General features: G+C 33.5%; 1 protein-coding gene and 1 long non-coding RNA gene across 2 annotated transcripts in view; one reads left to right on the plus strand and one right to left on the minus strand.

The window, feature by feature from the left end:
• Positions 1-237: 237 nt before the first annotated feature.
• Positions 238-1,241, minus strand: LOC119613429. Its single transcript, XR_005232233.1, has 3 exons — positions 1,114-1,241; positions 502-600; positions 238-409 (listed from the first exon to the last, which is right to left on the minus strand). It is a non-coding gene; the product is annotated as an uncharacterized LOC119613429 (long non-coding RNA).
• Positions 1,242-4,355: 3,114 nt separating this feature from the next.
• Positions 4,356-21,197, plus strand: part of LOC119613428 (sodium channel protein 60E-like) — a 46,986-nt gene continuing 30,144 nt past the window's right edge. Inside the window, 13 exon segments of the mRNA XM_037969447.1 lie at positions 4,356-4,560; positions 4,885-5,212; positions 5,530-5,612; positions 8,481-8,835; positions 8,906-9,133; positions 9,202-9,718; positions 10,474-10,688; positions 10,789-10,959; positions 11,048-11,241; positions 11,381-11,483; positions 14,654-14,782; positions 20,497-20,511; positions 20,965-21,177. Of these exon segments, the coding sequence (XP_037825375.1) occupies positions 4,442-4,560; positions 4,885-5,212; positions 5,530-5,612; positions 8,481-8,835; positions 8,906-9,133; positions 9,202-9,718; positions 10,474-10,688; positions 10,789-10,959; positions 11,048-11,241; positions 11,381-11,483; positions 14,654-14,782; positions 20,497-20,511; positions 20,965-21,177 (2,670 nt within the window). The 5' untranslated portion in view covers positions 4,356-4,441.

Below are 21,197 nucleotides of genomic sequence, written 5' to 3' on the forward strand. Positions count from 1 at the left end.
AAAGTGTTTTAATTTCTTCCCATTTCCTATAAACTATGACCTATTCTGTCATTTATTGTTCTGCGCAACAACAAAAACTTGTTCAGTCAACTTATATATTAGCCACACGTCATTTGGCCAAAAAAACGCATTGCATTTTTTGAGGTTAAATCCGAACCAAAAAAGTAAACGTGGTTTCGGCTTCCTACTAACAAAAGCAAATTAAAATAAGCAATAAATAAACACACAGTAGTATAATATAGTTTTTTATCACTCCAAGCAATAATCCAAAGATTTAACTTTTTATTTTTAAACAACTTTTGCACAAATAATGTGTAAAATACAGTTGAACAAAAATGCCTCCAGGCAAACACCGGGAAACAACAATTAGAACTTGAAGATCTTTTTAGGTTTAACGTAATGCAAAAACCTGTAAGGAAAAGAAACAAAAAGTTATTAGTAAAATATTCCATAAGTTTCAAAGAGGTTTGGTTTAATGTTCTTTGGGAACACAATACTTACATTGTACTTGTCTAATATAGAGCAATCAGCAGTTTATTTGGAACGTGCACGCATCTTTCTGCGCTTACGCTTCAACCTACGCATACGCTTCTTACGCCACTAAAATTAGAATTAAATAAAAAAAATTATTAATATTTTTTTATAAAACTAAAAAATTGCAATATTTTTTTTATTGGTTGAGAAAAAAACACGTGTTTTTATTAGCACTTGGCAAATTAGCCATTCAGAAAGTTAAGTGTTATAAAGCAAAATAATTTACAATTTTAACTTTTATCACAAAATATTAATTTTATTATAACTTTTTACAAAATTTATTAATATTTTCTACAATTTAACACTTTTTTTCCAATTAAAAACACGTATTTTTTTGCACTTAGAAGAAAAAACAAATGGCGTCTACAGCAGGCGTTAACTGTTATACATAAAAATTGTTTGCCTAAATTTTCCACATATAATTCATAAAAAGTTTTTACATTTTCTGTGATTTATTGTTTTCAATTTATTTATAAATTTTAATGTTTATTTCGTTAACACTTGTTGTAATTGTTTATTTTTTCTAATAATTAAACACTTTTCTAATTTTTATATATTTTAATAGTATTTGATTTTTACCTTAGCTCTCATAGTTCTTCTATAGTCGAAGACGTCTGAGAATAAAAGAAAGATGAAACGGAAGTTCTGCTATTCATTGACTTTGCTTGAAGAAAAATTACCCCTACAGTGTTGTAATTTTTTGTGGCCAGCGTTGTATTTTCAATTATATAAGCAGTGTTGTATTTGTAGTGCTGCTGAATATGAAATTAAGATGGCGCTTGTGTTTAGCATAGACAAATAGATGGCTCTGCTGGTTAGCAGAGACTAGCACCAGTTAGTTTTCTTTTGTAAACATTGTGTTTATATTTTTGTTTCAAATTAGGGAAATTTTTTGCATTTAAAGGGATTTTTTAATAAAACTCTTTCAGGGTAAAACTTTTTTAAACAAAATTGAAATAGTCTGCTATAGACTACGTACTGCTATTTAGTACAAGCTTAAAACTGTTCTACAGTCCATACTATAGACTGTTCTATAGTCCAGACAATAGACTGTTCGGTAGTTCCGACTATAAACTGTCCTATAGTCCAGACTATAGACTGCTCTGTAATCCAGACTATAGACTGCTCTGTAATCCAGACTATAGACTGTTCTATAGTACAGACTATAGACTGTTCTATAGTTCAGACTAAAGACTGTTCTATAGTCCAGACTATAGACTGTTCTATAGTCCAGACTATAGACTGTTCTATAGTCCAGACTATAGACTGTTCTATAGTCCAGACTATAGACTGTTCTATAGTCCAGACTATAGACTGTTCTATAGTCCAGACTATAGACTGTTCTATAGTCCAGACTATAGACTGTTCTATAGTTCAGACTATAGACTGTTCTATAGTCCAGACTATAGACTGTTCTATAGTCCAGACTATAGACTGTTCTATAGTCCAGACTATAGACTGTTCTATAGTCCAGACTATAGACTGACTGTTCTATAGTCCAGACTATAGACTGACTGTTCTATAGTCCAGACTATAGACTGACTGTTCTATAGTCCAGACTATAGACTGTTCTATTGTCCAGACTATAGACTGACTGTTCTATAGTCCAGACTATAGACTGACTGTTCTATAGTCCAGACTATAGACTGACTGTTCTATATTCCAGACTATAGACTGACTGTTCTATAGTCCAGACTATAGACTGTTCTATAGTCCAGACTATAGACTGACTGTTCTATAGTCCAGACTATAGACTGTTCTATAGTCCAGACTATAGACTGACTGTTCTATAGTCCAGACTATTGACTGTTCTATAGTCCAGACTGTTGACTGTTCTATAGTCCAGACTATAGACTGTTCTATAGTCCAGACTATAGACTGTTCTATAGTCCAGACTGTTGACTGTTCTATAGTCCAGACTATAGACTGTTCTATAGTCCAGACTATAGACTGTTCTATAGTCCAGACTATAGACTGTTCTATAGTCCAGACTATAGACTGTTCTATAGTCCAGACTATAGACTGTTCTATAGTCCAGACTATAGACTGTTCTATAGTCCAGACTATAGACTGTTGTATAGTCCACACTATAGACTGTGCTATAGTCCAGACTATAGACTGTTCTATAGTCCAGACTATAGACTGTTCTATAGTCCAGACTATAGACTGTTCTATAGTCCAGACTATAGACTGTTCTATAGTCCAGACTATAGACTGTTCTATAGTCCAGACTATAGACTGTTCTATAGTCCAGACTATAGACTGTTCTATAGTCCAGACTATAGACTGTTCTATAGTCCAGACTATAACTGTTCTATAGTCCAGACTATAGACTGTTCTATAGTCCAGACTATAGACTGTTCTATAGTCCAGACTATAGACTGTTCTATAGTCCAGACTATAGACTGTTCTATAGTCCAGACTATAGACTGTTCTATAGTTCAGACTATAGACTGTTCTATAGTCCAGACTATAGACTGTTCTATAGTCCAGACTATAGACTGTTCTATAGTCCAGACTATAGACTGTTCTATAGTCCAGACTATAGACTGACTGTTCTATAGTCCAGACTATAGACTGACTGTTCTATAGTCCAGACTATAGACTGACTGTTCTATAGTCCAGACTATAGACTGACTGTTCTATAGTCCAGACTATAGACTGTTCTATAGTCCAGACTATAGACTGACTGTTCTATAGTCCAGACTATTGACTGTTCTATAGTCCAGACTATAGACTGTTCTATAGTCCAGACTATAGACTGTTCTATAGTCCAGACTATAGACTGTTCTATAGTCCAGACTATAGACTGTTCTATAGTCCAGACTATAGACTGTTCTATAGTCCAGACTATAGACTGTTCTATAGTCCAGACTATAGACTGTTCTATAGTCCAGACTATAGACTGTTCTATAGTCCAGACTATAGACTGTTCTATAGTCCAGACTATAGACTGTTCTATAGTTCAGACTATAGACTGTTCTATAGTCCAGACTATAGACTGTTCTATAGTCCAGACTATAGACTGTTCTATAGTCCAGACTATAGACTGACTGTTCTATAGTCCAGACTATAGACTGACTGTTCTATAGTCCAGACTATAGACTGTTCTATAGTCCAGACTATAGACTGTTCTATAGTCCAGACTATAGACTGACTGTTCTATAGTCCAGACTATTGACTGTTCTATAGTCCAGACTATAGACTGTTCTATAGTCCAGACTATAGACTGTTCTATAGTCCAGACTATAGACTGTTCTATAGTCCAGACTATAGACTGTTCTATAGTCCAGACTATAGACTGTTCTATAGTCCAGACTATAGACTGTTCTATAGTCCAGACTATAGACTGTTCTATAGCCCAGACTATAGACTGTTCTATAGTCCAGACTATAGACTGTTCTATAGTCCAGACTATAGACTGTTCTATAGTCCAGACTATAGACTGTTCTATAGTCCAGACTATAGACTGTTCTATAGTCCAGACTATAGACTGTTCTATAGCCCAGACTATAGACTGTTCTATAGTCCAGACTATAGACTGTTCTATAGTCCAGACTATAGACTGTTCTATAGTCCAGACTATAGACTGTTGTATAGTCCACACTATAGATAGTTCTATAGTCTGGATTATAGAACAGTCTGTAGTCTGGATTATAGAACAGTCCACACTATAGACTGTTGTATAGTCCAGACTATAGTTCACGCTATGTATATACAACTTTATAGTCCAAACTATAGACTACTCTATTATTATCATATCTTCTGCTGCTTTTGAACTTTTATTTACTATTCAAAATTTTCTTTTTTTTTCCAGACTTTCTGTGTGGTTTCGAAACGTTTTCGGAAAAACTACATACATCGCTTTACGGGCACAAAAAGTTTATTTCTATTTCATCCCTGGAGTATGGCGAGACGAGTATGCGTGTATATAGCAACAAATCAGTATTTCGATTATTGCGTTATGGCTACAATATTGTTTAACTGTATTTTTTTAGCCATGACCGAAACAGTCGAAGAAGCTGAGTAAGTTAGCAATCGAAATTAGGAAGAATTAATACATGTTTAACATTCAAAATAGAAATCATTGAAAGCTAACTAACTAACTAATCCCCCCAAATAATCATTAACCTTGCATGAAAAAAAATTCAGTCAATCAAATCAAGCAATCAATCAGTACTATTAATTCTTTCTAAACTTTGGTTGTGAGGAAATAATTTCTTTCAATATCTCTCTCTATGTGTGTGTGTGTATATGACTACTGATCTACTTTTCCTGGGCTACCAGTGTCTTATTTATGTGGTATAATGTTGTGTATGTTTGTATATTTTTAATTCTTCCCTTTTACAGATATATCTTCCTAGCGATTTATACCATTGAAATGGTTATAAAAATCATTGCCAAAGGCTTCCTGCTCAATAAATACACATATTTGCGCAATCCTTGGAATTGGTTGGATTTTGTGGTCATAGCCAGTGGTTATGCCACCATTGGCATGGATGTAGGCAACTTGGCCGGGTTGCGTACATTTCGTGTGTTGAGAGCTTTAAAGACTGTTTCTATAATGCCAGGTTTAAAGACTATTATTAATGCACTACTGCACTCATTTCGTCAATTGGCCGAGGTCATGACGTTGACCATATTTTGTTTAATGGTCTTTGCACTATTTGCACTGCAGGTAAGTTGGTTGATTTTGTTGTTGTTTTTCATTGTACAGATCAACAAATTTGTTCTCGTGGGATTGAAGTATACTTTTCTAAGGTAGTGATTCCGAATCTGAACTCAGACTTTGAAATTGGATACAAACGAGATTTCTTTCATCTTGGTGTTAAGATATCTCGAAAAGCTGATGTGTTAGAAAAACTCAGAGGTCAGATTCGTATTCAAAAAAGTATGCTCCAGTCCCTGGGTCCCGACTATTTTCAAATTCTGTTGTTTTGTGTTTGTGTACTAAAATCTTTATTAATTTCTCTTTTGTTTTCTATTTATAAATAGGTTTACATGGGAGAATTACGTAATAAATGTGTTAAAAATGTACCCGATGAATGGTCGAATACTTCAGATCTTGAATGGAGATTGTAGGTTTTTCTATTTTGAATTTATTTATATCCCCACTATTTTATAGTATCGATTATGAACTATTCTATAGTATCCATACTGTTCTGACAATACGACTATAGAGCTTTTATAGTCTAGACTGTAGACTGTTCTCAACTATAAACTGTCCCATAGCCTTGACTATAGACAGTTTTATAGCCTCGACTATAGACTGTTCTATAATATCGGCTATAGACTGTTCTATAGGCTTGACTACAGACTTTACTATAGTCTGGATTATATAATGTTCTATAGCCTTGACTATAGACTGTTCTATAGCCTCGACTATAGACTGTTCTATAGCTTCGACTATAGACGGTTCTATAGCGTCGACTATAGACAGTTCTATAGCCTCGACTATAGACTGTTCTATAGCCTCGACTATAGACGGTTCTATAGCGTCGACTATAGACTGTTCTATAGCCTCGACTATAGACTTTTCTATAGCCTCGAATATAGAATTTTCCATAGCATCGACTATAGACTGTTCTATAGCCTCGACTATAGATTGTTCTATAGCCTCGACTATAGATTGTTCTATAGCCTCAACTATAGACTGTTCTATAGCCTCGACTATAGACTGTTCTATAGCCTCGACTATATAGACTTTTCTATAGCCTCGACTAAAGACTGTTCTATAGCATCGACTATAGATTGTTCTATAGCCTCGACTATAGATTGTTCTATAGCCTCGACTATAGACTTTTCTATAGCCTCTACTATAGATTGTTCTATAGCCTCGACTATAGACTGTTCTATAGCCTCGACTATAGACTGATCTATAGCCTCGACTATAGACTTTTCTATAGCCTCGACTAAAGACTGTTCTATAGCATCGACTATAGATTGTTCTATAGCATCGACTATAGATTATTCTATAGCCTCGACTATAGATTGTTCGATAGCCTTGACTATAGAATTTTCCATAGCCTCGACTATAGACTGTTCTATAGCCTCGACTATAGACTGATCTACAGCCTCGACTATAGACTTTTCTATAGCCTCGACTAAAGACTGTTCTATAGCATCGACTATAGATTGTTCTATAGCCTCGACTATAGATTGTTCTATAGCCTCGACTATAGACTTTTCTATAGCCTCTACTATAGATTGTTCTATAGCCTCGACTATAGACTGTTCTATAGCCTCGACTATAGACTGTTCTATAGCCTCGACTATAGATTGTTCTATAGCCTCGAGTATAGATTGTTCTATAGCCTCGACTATAGATTGTTCTATAGCCTCGACTATAGATTGTTCTATAGCCTCGACTATAGATTGTTCTATAGCCTCGACTATAGACTTTTCTATAGCCTCTACTATAGATTATTCTATAGCCTCGACTATAGATTGTTCTATAGTCTCGACTATAGACTTTTCTATAGCCTCGACTATAGATTTTTCTATAGCCTCGACTATAGACTGTTTTGTAACCTCGACTATAGACTGTTCTATAGCCTCGACTATAGACTTTTCTATAGCCTTGACTATAGACTTTTCCATAGCATCGACTATAGACTTTTCCATAGCATCGACTATAGACTTTTCCATAGCATCGACTATAGACTGTTCTATAGCCTCGACTAAAGGCTGTTCTATAGCATCGACTATAGATTGTTCTATAGCCTCGACTATAGATTGTTCTATAGCCTCGACTATAGATTGTTCTATAGCCTCGACTATAGACTTTTCTATAGCCTCTACTATAGATTGTTCTATAGCCTCGACTATAGACTGTTCTATAGCCTCGACTATAGACTGTTCTATAGCCTCGACTATAGATTGTTCTATAGCCTCGACTATAGATTGTTCTATAGCCTCGACTATAGATTGTTCTATAGCCTCGACTATAGATTATTCTATAGCCTCGACTATAGATTGTTCTATAGCCTTGACTATATATCCTCGACTATAGACTGTTCTATAGCCTCGACTATAGACTGATCTATAGCCTCGACTATAGACTTTTCTATAGCCTCTACTAAAGACTGTTCTATAGCATCGACTATAGATTGTTCTATAGCCTCGACTATAGATTGTTCTATAGCCTCGACTATAGACTTTTCTATAGCCTCTACTATAGATTGTTCTATAGCCTCGACTATAGACTGTTCTATAGCCTCGACTATAGATTGTTCTATAGCCTCGACTATAGATTGTTCTATAGCCTCGACTATAGATTGTTCTATAGCCTCGACTATAGACTGTTCTATAGCCTCGACTATAGATTGTTCTATAGCCTCGACTATAGATTATTCTATAGCCTCGACTATAGATTGTTCTATAGCCTCGACTGTAGACTTTTCTATAGCCTCGACTATAGATTGTTCTATAGCCTCGACTATAGATTATTCTATAGCCTCGACTATAGATTGTTCTATAGCCTCGACTATAGACTTTTCTATAGCCTCGACTATAGATTTTTCTATAGCCTCGACTATAGACTGTTCTATAACCTCGACTATAGATTGTTCTATAGCCTCGACTATAGATTGTTCTATAGCCTCGACTATAGATTGTTCTATAGCCTCGACTATAGATTGTTCTATAGCCTCGACTATAGACTTGTCTATAGTCCGACTATAGATTGTTCTATAGCCTCGACTATAGATTGTTCTATAGCCTCGACTATAGACTGTTCTATAGCCTCGACTATATATTGTTATATAGCCTCGAATAAAGACTGTTCTATAGCATTGACTATAGACAGTTCTATAGTCTCGACTATAAAGTGTTCTTTAGTCTCAACTATAGACTATTCCATAGTTCCGACTATCGGTCAAGCCGAATATTACCCACGTTTATCTTAATTATTTCAACACTTTTAACCTGAAACTCTTTTTTTCTAGATGGATCAACGACACTGAAAATTGGTTGTATGACGATGAGGAGCTGCCCATGTTGTGCGGTAATTTAACGGGCGCCCGTCATTGTCCAATGGGTTATACATGCCTGTGCGTTGGCGAAAATCCCAATCATGGTTATACGAATTTCGATAATTTCATGTGGTCGATGTTGACAACATTTCAATTGATAACATTGGACTATTGGGAGAATGTGTACAATATGGTGTTGGCCACATCGGGGCCAATGAGTGTGTCATTTTTTACAGTGGTTGTGTTTTTTGGTTCATTTTATTTAATTAATCTAATGTTAGCCGTAGTCGCTCTAAGTTACGAGGAAGAAGCCGAAATAACAAATGAAGTGAGTGGAGAAATTAAAGAAAATGGCCGGAAACATTATTTATTACATTTTTTTTATTTTTACTTTTAAGGAACGCAAAAAAGACTTATTGGATCATCGAGATGATTCGACATTTAGCTTCGACCCGTCCGTTTTGAATGTAAAAAAATTAAATAAAAGTAATAATAAAAAGAAGATAGATTCGCGTAAAGGTGTTTTATTGGCCTCCTATAGTAAAAAGAAGACGAGAAGAAAAAAGTGTCCCAAAGGAACGGGCAAAGAAGGCGGCAATGCTACGGACAGTAATGGCAATGGAACGGTAAATATTCTAATAAAACTATTAACATCATTTAAGCTTGATATAACCTATTTCTAACTTAACAACAGCATCACAGTAAAAATGATTCACTCACGCCAACACCCAGTCCTAGTCCACGTCACAGCGGCTGTGAACGTCCTACCGATTTAGCCTTGAAATGTGAACACTCCGATGAGAAGACGACACACGGAGACAAACAACAGCAACAACAACAGCAGCAGCAACAACAAAATCGTCAGTCACGCATATGCTTTCAAGACGATGCTGCAAAGAATCCCAATATGTTATATCCCTCCCATCCACTTATGCCCAGTCGTCAGGCGAGTTCAAATTCCAGTGGGGTAAATCGTGAATCATCACAAGATGATTCGGGTGTTGTGGATGATCATGATGAGCAGGATATAACGGCTTCCGAAGTTGTCAATGTTTCGGCTACCGATACACAAAATGATCATACGGCTGTAACGTTAGCTCTGTCGCCGCGGGAGGTGCGCTTAATTAAGTGTAATGGTAATATAGCACGCATTAAGAAGCATAATATTTATGCTTTACATCCGGAATACTCTTCCGAAATTGTTGTAATCGGTAAGTGTTGTTTTGAATTGATTTCAAGGTGTGAAATGTTTGGACTATAGACTGGAATACTGACTGACTATAGTCTGGACTATAGACTGACTATAATTTGGACTACAGTCAGACTATAGTCTAGACTAAAGACTGACTAGAGTCTGGGCTATAACTTGACTACAGTCTGGTCTATAGATTGACAATAATCTGAACTATAGACTAACTATAGTCTGTAATAAAGACCGACTATACTCTGGACTATAGACGACTATAGTCTGGAATACGGACTGACTATAGTGTGGACTACGGACTGACTACAGTTTGTACTACGGACTGGCTATAGTCTGGACTATAGACCGACTTTAGTCTGCACAATAGACTGACAATAGTCTGGACTATAGACTGACTATAGTCTGTACTATAGACTAACTATAGTATGTACTATAGACTGACTATAGTCTGGACTGTAGACTGACTATAGTCTGGACTATAGACTGGACTATAGACTGACTAAAGTCAGAACTACAGCCTGACTATAGTCTGGACCATAGACTGACCATAGTCTAGACAATATACAGAGTTTAGTCTGGACTATACACTGACTATATTCTGTACTATAAACTGACTATATTCTGGCCTATAGATTAACTATAGTCTGGACTATAAATGAACTATGGTCTGGACTATAGTCCGAACTAGACTATAGACGATTAATCCGTTTACTTAAGAAACAATTTTTAAACTTTTTAATAACGTCGTTTGTCATTTTACAGATGATCTTCCTGATCGTAATTGTGATAGATGTGTTCAATGTTGTATTGACTACGAGGGTTGGTTGCAATTTCAAAATTGCCTTTATAAAGTTGTACGCGATCCCCTATTTGAATTGGCCATAACGTTGTGTATTGTATTGAATACAGCATTTTTAGCCATGGAACATCATGGCATGAGTGAGAGTTTTCGCAATGCCTTGGATGTGGGGAATAAGGTGGGTAAAAGATTTATGAAAAATTTCATTATAATGAAGAATTATCATTGAAAACATTTTTTTACTCTGTATTAATTAACACAAAATAATTTCACTTAAGGTTTTCACTTCCATTTTCACCTTTGAGTGTATCATTAAATTGATGGCCCTGTCCAAAGAGTTTTTTCTTTGTGGCTGGAATATTTTCGATTTAATTATTGTTACGGCTTCCTTGTTGGACATTATATTTGAGCTGGTCGATGGTTTAAGTGTTTTAAGGGGCTTGAGATTGGTAAGTTTTGTATTTTTTTTTTTTTAAGGAAAAGTGAAAACATTTTATCTTAACTTTTTTTATTTTATTCTTTATTTATTAACTTAAGTTAAGGGTCCTTAAACTGGCTCAATCTTGGACTACTATGAAAGTATTATTGAGCATTATTATATCGACAATTGGTGCTTTGGGTAATCTAACTTTGATATTGGTCATTGTCATTTATATATTTGCCGTTATTGGCATGCAACTATTTTCAAAAGACTATACGCCAGAAAAATTTGAACCAGATCCAGTGCCAAGGTAGGAAAATGAACGTTATATATTAAAATTTATGGCTTAAGTATATTGATTTAGGTATTAAGATTTTTCGATACACCTTTGTTCTTTCTTAGTATTTAAGATTCGTTTTTAATTCTCTTGATTTATTTCATTTTTTTAGATGGAATTTCAATGATTTTTTCCATTCCTTTATGATGATTTTTCGTATCTTATGCGGAGAATGGATTGAACCTTTATGGGATTGTATGAGAGCTGAAGAAGAGGTAAATATTTAATAATCTTTAATTTATAACTACATATAACTTATAGTTCAGACTATGATCAGTCTACAGTCCATGGTATACTCAACCTATAGTCCTGACTAAAAACAGTCTGTAGTCTAGACTATAGTCTTAACTAGACTAAAGTTAGTATAAAGATAGTCAATAATCCACAATATGGTAGGTCTATAGTGCAGACTAAAGTTAGTTAGTTTATAGTCTAGTCTATAGTCTAGTCTATAGTCTAGTCTAGTGTAGACTAGTCTAGTCTATAGTCTAGTCTATAGTCTATAATCTAGTCTATAGTCTAGTCTAGTCTGTAGTCTAGTCTATAGTTCTAGTCTATAGTCTAGTCTATAGTCTAGTCTGTAGTCTAGTCTATAGTCTAGTCTATAGTCTAATCTATAGGTCTAGTCTATTAGTCTAGTCTATAGTCTAGTCTATAGTCTAGTCTATAGGTCTAGTCTATAGTCTAGTCTATAGTCTAGTCTATAGTCTAGTCTATAGTCTAGTCTATAGTCTAGTCTATAGTCTAGTCTATAGTCTAGTCTATAGTCTAGTCTATAGTCTAGTCTATAGTCTATCTATAGTCTAGTCTATAGTCTAGTCTATAGTCTAGTCTATAGTCTAGTCTAGTCTAGTCTATAGTCTAGTCTATAGTCTATAGTCTAGTCTATAGTCTAGTCTATAGTCTAGTCTATAGTCTAGTCTATAGTCTAGTCTATAGTCTAGTCTATAGTCTAGTCTATAGTCTAGTCTATAGTCTAGTTCTATAGTCTAGTCTATAGTCTAGTCTATAGTCTAGTCTATAGTCTAGTCTATAGTCTAGTCTATAGTCTAGTCTATAGTCTAGTCTATAGTCTAGTCTATAGTCTAGTCTATAGTCTAGTCTATAGTCTAGTTAGTCTAGTCTATAGTCTAGTCTATAGTCTAGTCTATAGTCTAGTCTATAGTCTAGTCTATAGTCTAGTCTATAGTCTAGTCTATAGTCTAGTCTATAGTCTAGTCTATAGTCTAGTCTATAGTCTAGTCTATAGTCTAGTCTATAGTCTAGTCTATAGTCTAGTCTATAGTCTAGTCTATAGTCTAGTCTATAGTCTAGTCTATAGTCTAGTCTATAGTCTAGTCTATAGTCTAGTCTATAGTCTAGTCTATAGTCTAGTCTATAGTCTAGTCTATAGTCTAGTCTATAGTCTAGTCTATAGTCTAGTCTATAGTCTAGTCTATAGTCTAGTCTATAGTCTAGTCTATAGTCTAGTCTATAGTCTAGTCTATAGTCTAGTCTATAGTCTAGTCTATAGTCTAGTCTATAGTCTAGTCTATAGTCTAGTCTATAGTCTAGTCTATAGTCTAGTCTATAGTCTAGTCTATAGTCTAGTCTATAGTCTAGTCTATAGTCTAGTCTATAGTCTAGTCTATATCTAGTCTATAGTCTAGTCTATAGTCTAGTCTATAGTCTAGTCTATAGTCTAGTCTATAGTCTAGTCTATAGTCTAGTCTATAGTCTAGTCTATAGTCTAGTCTATAGTCTAGTCTATAGTCTAGTCTATAGTCTAGTCTATAGTCTAGTCTATAGTCTAGTCTATAGTCTAGTCTATAGTCTAGTCTATAGTCTAGTCTATAGTCTAGTCTATAGTCTAGTCTATAGTCTAGTCTATAGTCTAGTCTATAGTCTAGTCTATAGTCTAGTCTATAGTCTAGTCTATAGTCTAGTCTATAGTCATAGTCTGGTCTAAAGTCTGGTCTATAGTCTAGTCTATAGTCTAGTCTATAGTCTAGTCTATAGTCTAGTCTATAGTCTAGTCTATAGTCTAGTCTATAGTCTAGTCTATAGTCTAGTCTAGTCTAGTCTATAGTCTAGTCTATAGTCTAGTCTATAGTCTAGTCTATAGTCTAGTCTATAGTCTAGTCTATAGTCTAGTCTATAGTCTAGTCTATAGTCTAGTCTATAGTCTAGTCTATAGTCTAGTCTATAGTCTAGTCTATAGTCTAGTCTATAGTCTAGTCTATAGTCTAGTCTATAGTCTAGTCTATAGTCTAGTCTATAGTCTAGTCTATAGTCTAGTCTATAGTCTAGTCTATAGTCTAGTCTATAGTCTAGTCTTTAGTCTAGTCTAGTCTATAGTCTATAGTCTATAGTCTAGTAGTCTAGTCTAGTCTAGTCTAGTCTAGTCTAGTCTAGTCTAGTCTAGTCTAGTCTAGTCTAGTCTATAGTCATAGTCTAGTCTAGTCTAGTCTAGTCTAGTCTAGTCTAGTCTAGTCTAGTCTAGTCTAGTCTAGTATAGTCTAGTCTAGTCTAGTCTAGTCTAGTCTAGTCTAGTCTAGTATAGTCTAGTCTAGTCTAGTCTAGTCTAGTCTAGTCTAGTTTAGTCTAGTCTAGTCTAGTCTATAGTCTAGTCTACAGTCTAGTCTATAGTCTAGTCTATAGTCTAGTCTATAGTCTAGTCTATAGTCTAGTCTATAGTCTAGTCTATAGTCTAGTCTATAGTTTAGTCTATAGTCTAGTCTATAGTCTAGTCTATAGTCTAGTCTATAGGCTAGTCTATAGTCTAGTCTATAGTCTAGTCTATAGTCTAGTCTATAGTCTAGTCTATAGTCCAGTCTATAGTCTAGTCTATAGTCTAGTCTATAGTCTAGTCTATAGTCTAGTCTATAGTCTAGTTTATAGTCTAGTCTATAGTCTAGTTTATAGTCTATTCTGTAGTCTAGTCTATAGTCTAGTCTATAGTCTAGTCTATGGTCTAGTCTATAGTCTAGTCTATAGTCTAGTCTATAGTCTAGTCTATAGTCTAGTCTATAGTCTAGTCTATAGTCTAGTCTATAGTCTAGTCTATAGTCTAGTCTATAGTCTAGTCTATAGTCTAGTCTATAGTCTAGTCTATAGTCTAGTCTATAGTCTAGTCTATAGTCTAGTCTATAGTCTAGTCTATAGTCTAGTCTATAATATTTAGTCATAGTCATTTTATACACCGGAAATAGTCAATCTATGAGCCAGTTACATTCAGTCTTTAGTCGAGACAATAGTCCGTTTTTAGTTCAAACAATAGTTAGTCTATAAACCAGACTATAGTCGGATTATAGTCTAGACTATAGTAGGTCTATAGTCCGGATTATAGTCACTCTATATTTCAGACTTTTATTAAAATGTTTCTAATTTTCTTTCTACTTTTCAGCAAGGTGCCTCTTCTTGTTTTGCCATTTTTCTACCCACTTTAGTAATGGGCAATTTTATGGTTCTAAACTTGTTCTTGGCTTTGTTGCTCAATAGTTTCAATTCGGAGGAGTTAAAGTCCAAAAAAGAGGTAAAATGCATGCTTAGTTTTTCGTCAAATTTCATACATTTATATTTTAATGTCTGATTTACGTATTTTATTTTTGGTTTGAATCACAATTCAGTGTCATTTAAATGTGCGTTATAAAGATTGATTGTGATACTGAAAATGTTGAAAAAAAAATATATTTTTTTAAATAAGTGTGAGCTCAGTATATGTGTTATGTCTTATTTTTTTAAATAATCATAAAATAAATAAATTATTTTTTGTTTAAATAATAAAATGAAGCAAAAATGATAACAGCAGGATAATTAATTTTTCTTCTTTAAAAAAAGCAAGCTTTAATAGTTTTTCTTAAAAGAAAACAAAACTTTTTTAATAGAAGTTGTTGCTATTGATGTTAGAGTTGTTATAGAAGTTTAAAAGTTTATATTTGTTTAGAAATTTAAGTTATTTAACTGCTTTGCACTTTAAGTGTTGTTGTGATTTATTAGTTCATCAAAAATAAAAGGTTTTTTTATAGAAATAATTTCTATAGAATTTTATCAAATTTCAATGAATAACTTGATCTTTTTTGTGATCATGTAGTCGTCATGAGTTGAATTGTTTGTTCTCTTAAGATTCTGCGCCAAAAGTAATGTTAATTTCTTGACAATTTAAACTCTGAGGTGATATACTATTCATATTGAAATCTTAAAATTCAGACCTTTTATTTTGAGAATTTTATTATACAGTGAATGATTTCAATATAAAAATATCAGAAATTTATATGATGAATGAATGATCTACTTTTAATAGCTAAATAATCATGTTAAGTAAATGATTTAAACAATTTTGTTGCTATAATATAAATAACTATATTAATTCTTCAATTATTTGAGCAGAATTTTTATCTCAGAGTATTTATTATGTCATTCACTGTATACGATTTCAATCGTATTATTTGTAATACAAAAATATTATAATTACATTAATCATTATTTGTTAATTTCTTATTGAATTTAAGTTTAATATTTATTATAACAAAAAAAGATGTTTTGAGTTTGTTAAATTATCTTCGGGGATAATGTAATGAGTAACAAAATTCTGACTTAAGACAAGATAATACTAATAGAGTCCGAATAGAACATAGTCGAACTGAAGTCCAGAAAAAATCTAAACTTTAGACCTGACAAATCTACTATAAGGTTTATGGTTCCGACTATAAGATATATTGTAGTTCCGACTTTAGTTAAGGCTATAGCCCAAACTATAGACTAAGCTAGACTACAGTCCATATTACTGGTTAGACAGACGAAATGGTAAACAATATTGCAGACTAGAGACTAAACTATATTCCAGAATATACTACAGACAGGATTATAGAATGGACTAAAGACTAGACTATAGATTAGCCTATAAAGTAGACTATAGACTAGACTAAAAGTATACTATAGACTAGACTAAAAGCAGTCTATAAAGTAGACTATAGACTAGACTATAGACTAGACTATAGACTAGACTATAGACTAGACTATAGACTAGACTAGACTAGACTAGACTAGACTATAGACTAGACTATAGACTAGACTATAGACTAGACTATAGACTAGACTATAGACTAGACTATAGACTAGACTATAGACTAGACTATAGACTAGACTATAGACTAGACTATAGACTAGACTAGACTATAGACTAGACTATAGACTAGACTATAGACTAGACTATAGACTAGACTATAGACTAGACTATAGACTAGACTATAGACTAGACTATAGACTAGACTATAGACTAGACTATAGACTAGACTATAGACTAGACTATAGACTAGACTATAGACTAGACTATAGACTAGACTATAGACTAGACTATAGACTAGACTATAGACTAGACTATAGACTAGACTATAGACTAGACTATAGACTAGACTATAGACTAGACTATAGACTAGACTATAGACTAGACTATAGACTAGACTATAGACTAGACTATAGACTAGACTATAGACTAGACTATAGACTAGACTATAGACTAGACTATAGACTAGACTATAGACTAGACTATAGACTAGACTATAGACTAGACTATAGACTAGACTATAGACTAGACTATAGACTAGACTATAGACTAGACTATAGACTAGACTATAGACTAGACTAGACTAACTATAGACTAGACTATAGACTAGACTATAGACTAGACTATAGACTAGACTATAGACTAGACTATAGACTAGACTATAGACTATAGACTAGACTATAGACTAGACTATAGACTAGACTATAGACTAGACTATAGACTAGACTATAGACTAGACTATAGACTAGACTATAGACGACTATAGACTAGACTATAGACTAGACTATAGACTAGACTAAGATAGACAATAGACTAGACTATAGACTAGACTATAGACTAGACTATAGACTAGACTATAGACTAGACTATAGACTAGACTATAGACTAGACTATAGACTAGACTATAGACTAGACTATAGACTAGACTATAGACTAGACTATAGACTAGACATATACTAGACTATAGACTAGACTATAGACTAGACTATAGACTAGACTATAGACTAGACTATAGACTAGACTATAGACTAGACTATAGACTAGACTATAGACTAGACTATAGACTAGACTATAGACTAGACTATAGACTAGACTATAGACTAAACTATAGACTAGACTATCTAGACTATAGACTAGACTATAGACTAGACTATAGACTAGACTATAGACTAGACTATAGACTAGACTAAGCACTAAGGACTAGACTAGCCTCTACGACTAGATCTAGACTAGACTATAGACTAGGATCTCGATAGACTATCGACTAAGACTTATAGACTAGACTATAGACCTAGACTATAGACTAGACTTATAGACTAGACTATAGATAGACTATAGACTAGACTAAGGACTAGACTATAGACTAGACTATTAAGAACTAGACTATAGACTATGACTATAGACTAGACTATAGACTCGACTATAGACTAGACTATCGACTAGACTATAGACTAGGACTATAGACTAGACTAGACTAATAGACTCGACTTATAGACTAGACTATAGACAGACTAGACTAGACATAGGACTAGACTCTAGACTAGACTATAAGACTAGACTATAGACTAGACTATAGGACTAGACTAGACTAATAGAGACTAGACTATAGACTCAGACTATAGCCTAGGACTATAGACTAGACTATAGACTAGACTATAGACTAGACTATTAGACTAGACTATAGACTGACTATAGACTAGACTAGACTAGATAGACTAGACTATAGACTAGACTATGACTAGACTATATACTAGACTATAGACTAGACTATAGACTAGACTATAGACTAGACTATAGACTAGACTATAGACTAGACTATAGACTAGACTATAGACTAGACTATAGACTAGACTATAGTACTAGACTATAGACTAGACTATAGACTAGACTATAGACTAGACTATAGACTAGACTATAGACTAGACTATAGATGACCTAGACTGCCTATAGACTGACGATAGCTAGACTATGGACTAGACTATAGGACTAGACTATAGACTAGACTATAGACTAGACTATAGACTAGACTATGACTAGACTATAGACTAGACTATAGACTAGACTATAGACTAGACTATAGACTAGACTTAGGACTAGACTAATGACTAGACCTATAGACTAGACTATAGATAGACTATAGACTAGACTATAGACTAGACTATAGACTAGACTATAGACTAGACTATAGACTAGACTATAGACTAGACTATAGACTAGACTATAGCTAGACTATAGACTAGACTATAGACTAGACTATAGGACTAGACTATAGACTAGACTATAGACTAGACTATAGACTACTATAGACTAGACTATAGACTAGACTATAGACTAGACTATAGACTAGACTATAGACTAGACTATAGACTAGACTATAGACTAGACTATAGACTAGACTATAGACTAGACTATAGACTAGACTATAACTAGACTAGACTATAGACTAGACTATAGACTAGACTATAGACTAGACTATAGACTAGACTATAGACTAGACTATAGACTAGACTATAGACTAGACTATGACTAGACTATATAGACTAGACTAGAGATAGACTAGACTATAGACTAGACTATAGACTAGACTATAGACTAGACTATAGACTAGACTATAGACTAGACTATAGACTAGACTATAGACTAGACTATAGACTAGACTATAGACTAGACTATAGACTAGACTATAGACTAGACTATAGACTAGACTATAGACTAGACTATAGACTAGACTATAGACTAGACTATAGACTAGACTATAGACTAGACTATAGACTAGACTATAGACTAGACTATAGACTAGACTATAGACTAGACTATAGACTAGACTATAGACTAGACTATAGACTAGACTATAGACTAGACTATAGACTAGACTATAGACTAGACTATAGACTAGACTATAGACTAGACTATAGACTAGACTATAGACTAGACTTATAGACTAGAACTATAGACTAGACTATAGACTTAGGACATATGACTAGACTATAGACTAGCTATTAGACTAGACTATAGACTAGACTATAGACTAGACTATAGACTAGACTATAGACTAGACTATAGACTTAGACTATAGGAATAGACTATAGACTCGACTATAGACTAGACTATAGACTAGGACTATAGACTAGGACTATAGCCTCGGACTATGACTAGACTATAGACTAGACTATAGACTAGACTATAGACTAGGACTATAGACTAGACTATAGACTAGACTATAGATAGGACTATCGACTAGCCTATAGACTAGACTATAGACTAGACTATAGACTAGACTATCGACTAGACTATCGAACTAGACTATAGACTAGACTATAGACTCGACTATAGACTAGGACTATTAGACTAGACTATAGACTAGACTATAGGACTAGACTATAGACTAGACCTATTAGACTAGACTATAGACTAGACTATAGACTAGACTATAGACTAGGACTCTAGACTAGACTATAGACTAGATATAGAACTAGGCCTATAGACTCGACTATAGACTAGACTATAGACTAGACTATAGACTAGACTATAGACTAGACTATAGACAGACTATAGACTAGACTATAGACTAGACTATAGACTAGACTATAGACTAGACTATAGACTAGACTATAGACTAGACTATAGACTAGACTATAGACTAGACTATAGACTAGACTATAGACTAGACTAAAGACTAGAATATAGACTGGATTAAAGACTAGACTGTAGACTAACTGGATTAAAGTCAGTTCCAAATCTTAAGTTTGATATCCTTTTAAAACTCAAAACATTTTTAATAGTTTCTATTTTATTTATAAGATTTCTTTATTATTACAAATGTTTCTAAAAAATTTAATTAAATAAAACAACTATTTTATTGTCTTCCTTCTCGTATATCTGTGTGTGTGTGTGTGTAAAACTCTATATATATGTGTATTATTAATGCTAAACTTTAACTAAAAACTCAAACCTTAAAAAAACATTAAAATACTAAATATTACTTCTACTACTTACTACTACTATTACAAACTGTTTTTGTTTAAAAACTTTCTGCAAATGTATAAAAAAAATTTGCACTAAAACACTTAATTAAAAAAAATCTAAAATTAAATAAATGTGCACCCGTGTTAATAAACATAAAAACACTTAAAAAAATCTAAAACTTATACACCATAAAAATACTATAAAAATAAACTTGACAGATTTTCAAGAAAAAGGTAATTTTAGCTTTAAAAACCCCAATACTTACAAACTCCCAAGAAATGATTTTTAAGCTTTGTTTTTTTTTTTTTTTAATATATTATTTTGTTTGCAAAATGTTTGGCATTTAAGTATTTAAAGAAAAATTTCTGAAAAAAACAAAATTGTAGTTAAGATGTTTATTATTTTGTTCATAAAATATGAATTTGCATGTTAAAATTCTGTAGAAATTTATAAACGAGTAGTTATTAATTAGTTAAAAAAAATTAGAAGAAATTTTGAAAAAAAATATTGGTTGAATAAAAGCTTAAGCATTGGTTGTGTTCTAAATATATTTCAGTTAATTTAGTATTATAAGATTGGCTAATTGTATCGAATATATATATTTTTGATTTTGAATATAATTAAAATAGTATTTGATATTTACAAAATAATTAAACTAATTGCATAAATCTCCTAAACAACTTCAGGAAGTAGGCGAAGAATCGAAATTAGCTCGCAGCATAGAAAGAGTTAGAGACTTGATACGTAAGAAACGTCAAGAGCGTAAGGAACGTAAAGAGCGTAAATATGCTACGAAATTTCAGCAGATTGTCATTGAAGCCCAACAAGCAGCGGCAGCCGCAACAATCGATAAACCGGGTCTAATATCGGAAACAAAATTTCACAGACTGAGCTATCAGGTGAGTGGTTAATTTCTTTA

Source organism: Lucilia sericata, unplaced genomic scaffold (genome assembly GCF_015586225.1).
Source record: "Lucilia sericata isolate MDLA Ls3-8-SP2 unplaced genomic scaffold, ASM1558622v1 Contig002116F_arrow, whole genome shotgun sequence".
Lineage (NCBI taxonomy): Eukaryota > Metazoa > Arthropoda > Insecta > Diptera > Calliphoridae > Lucilia > Lucilia sericata.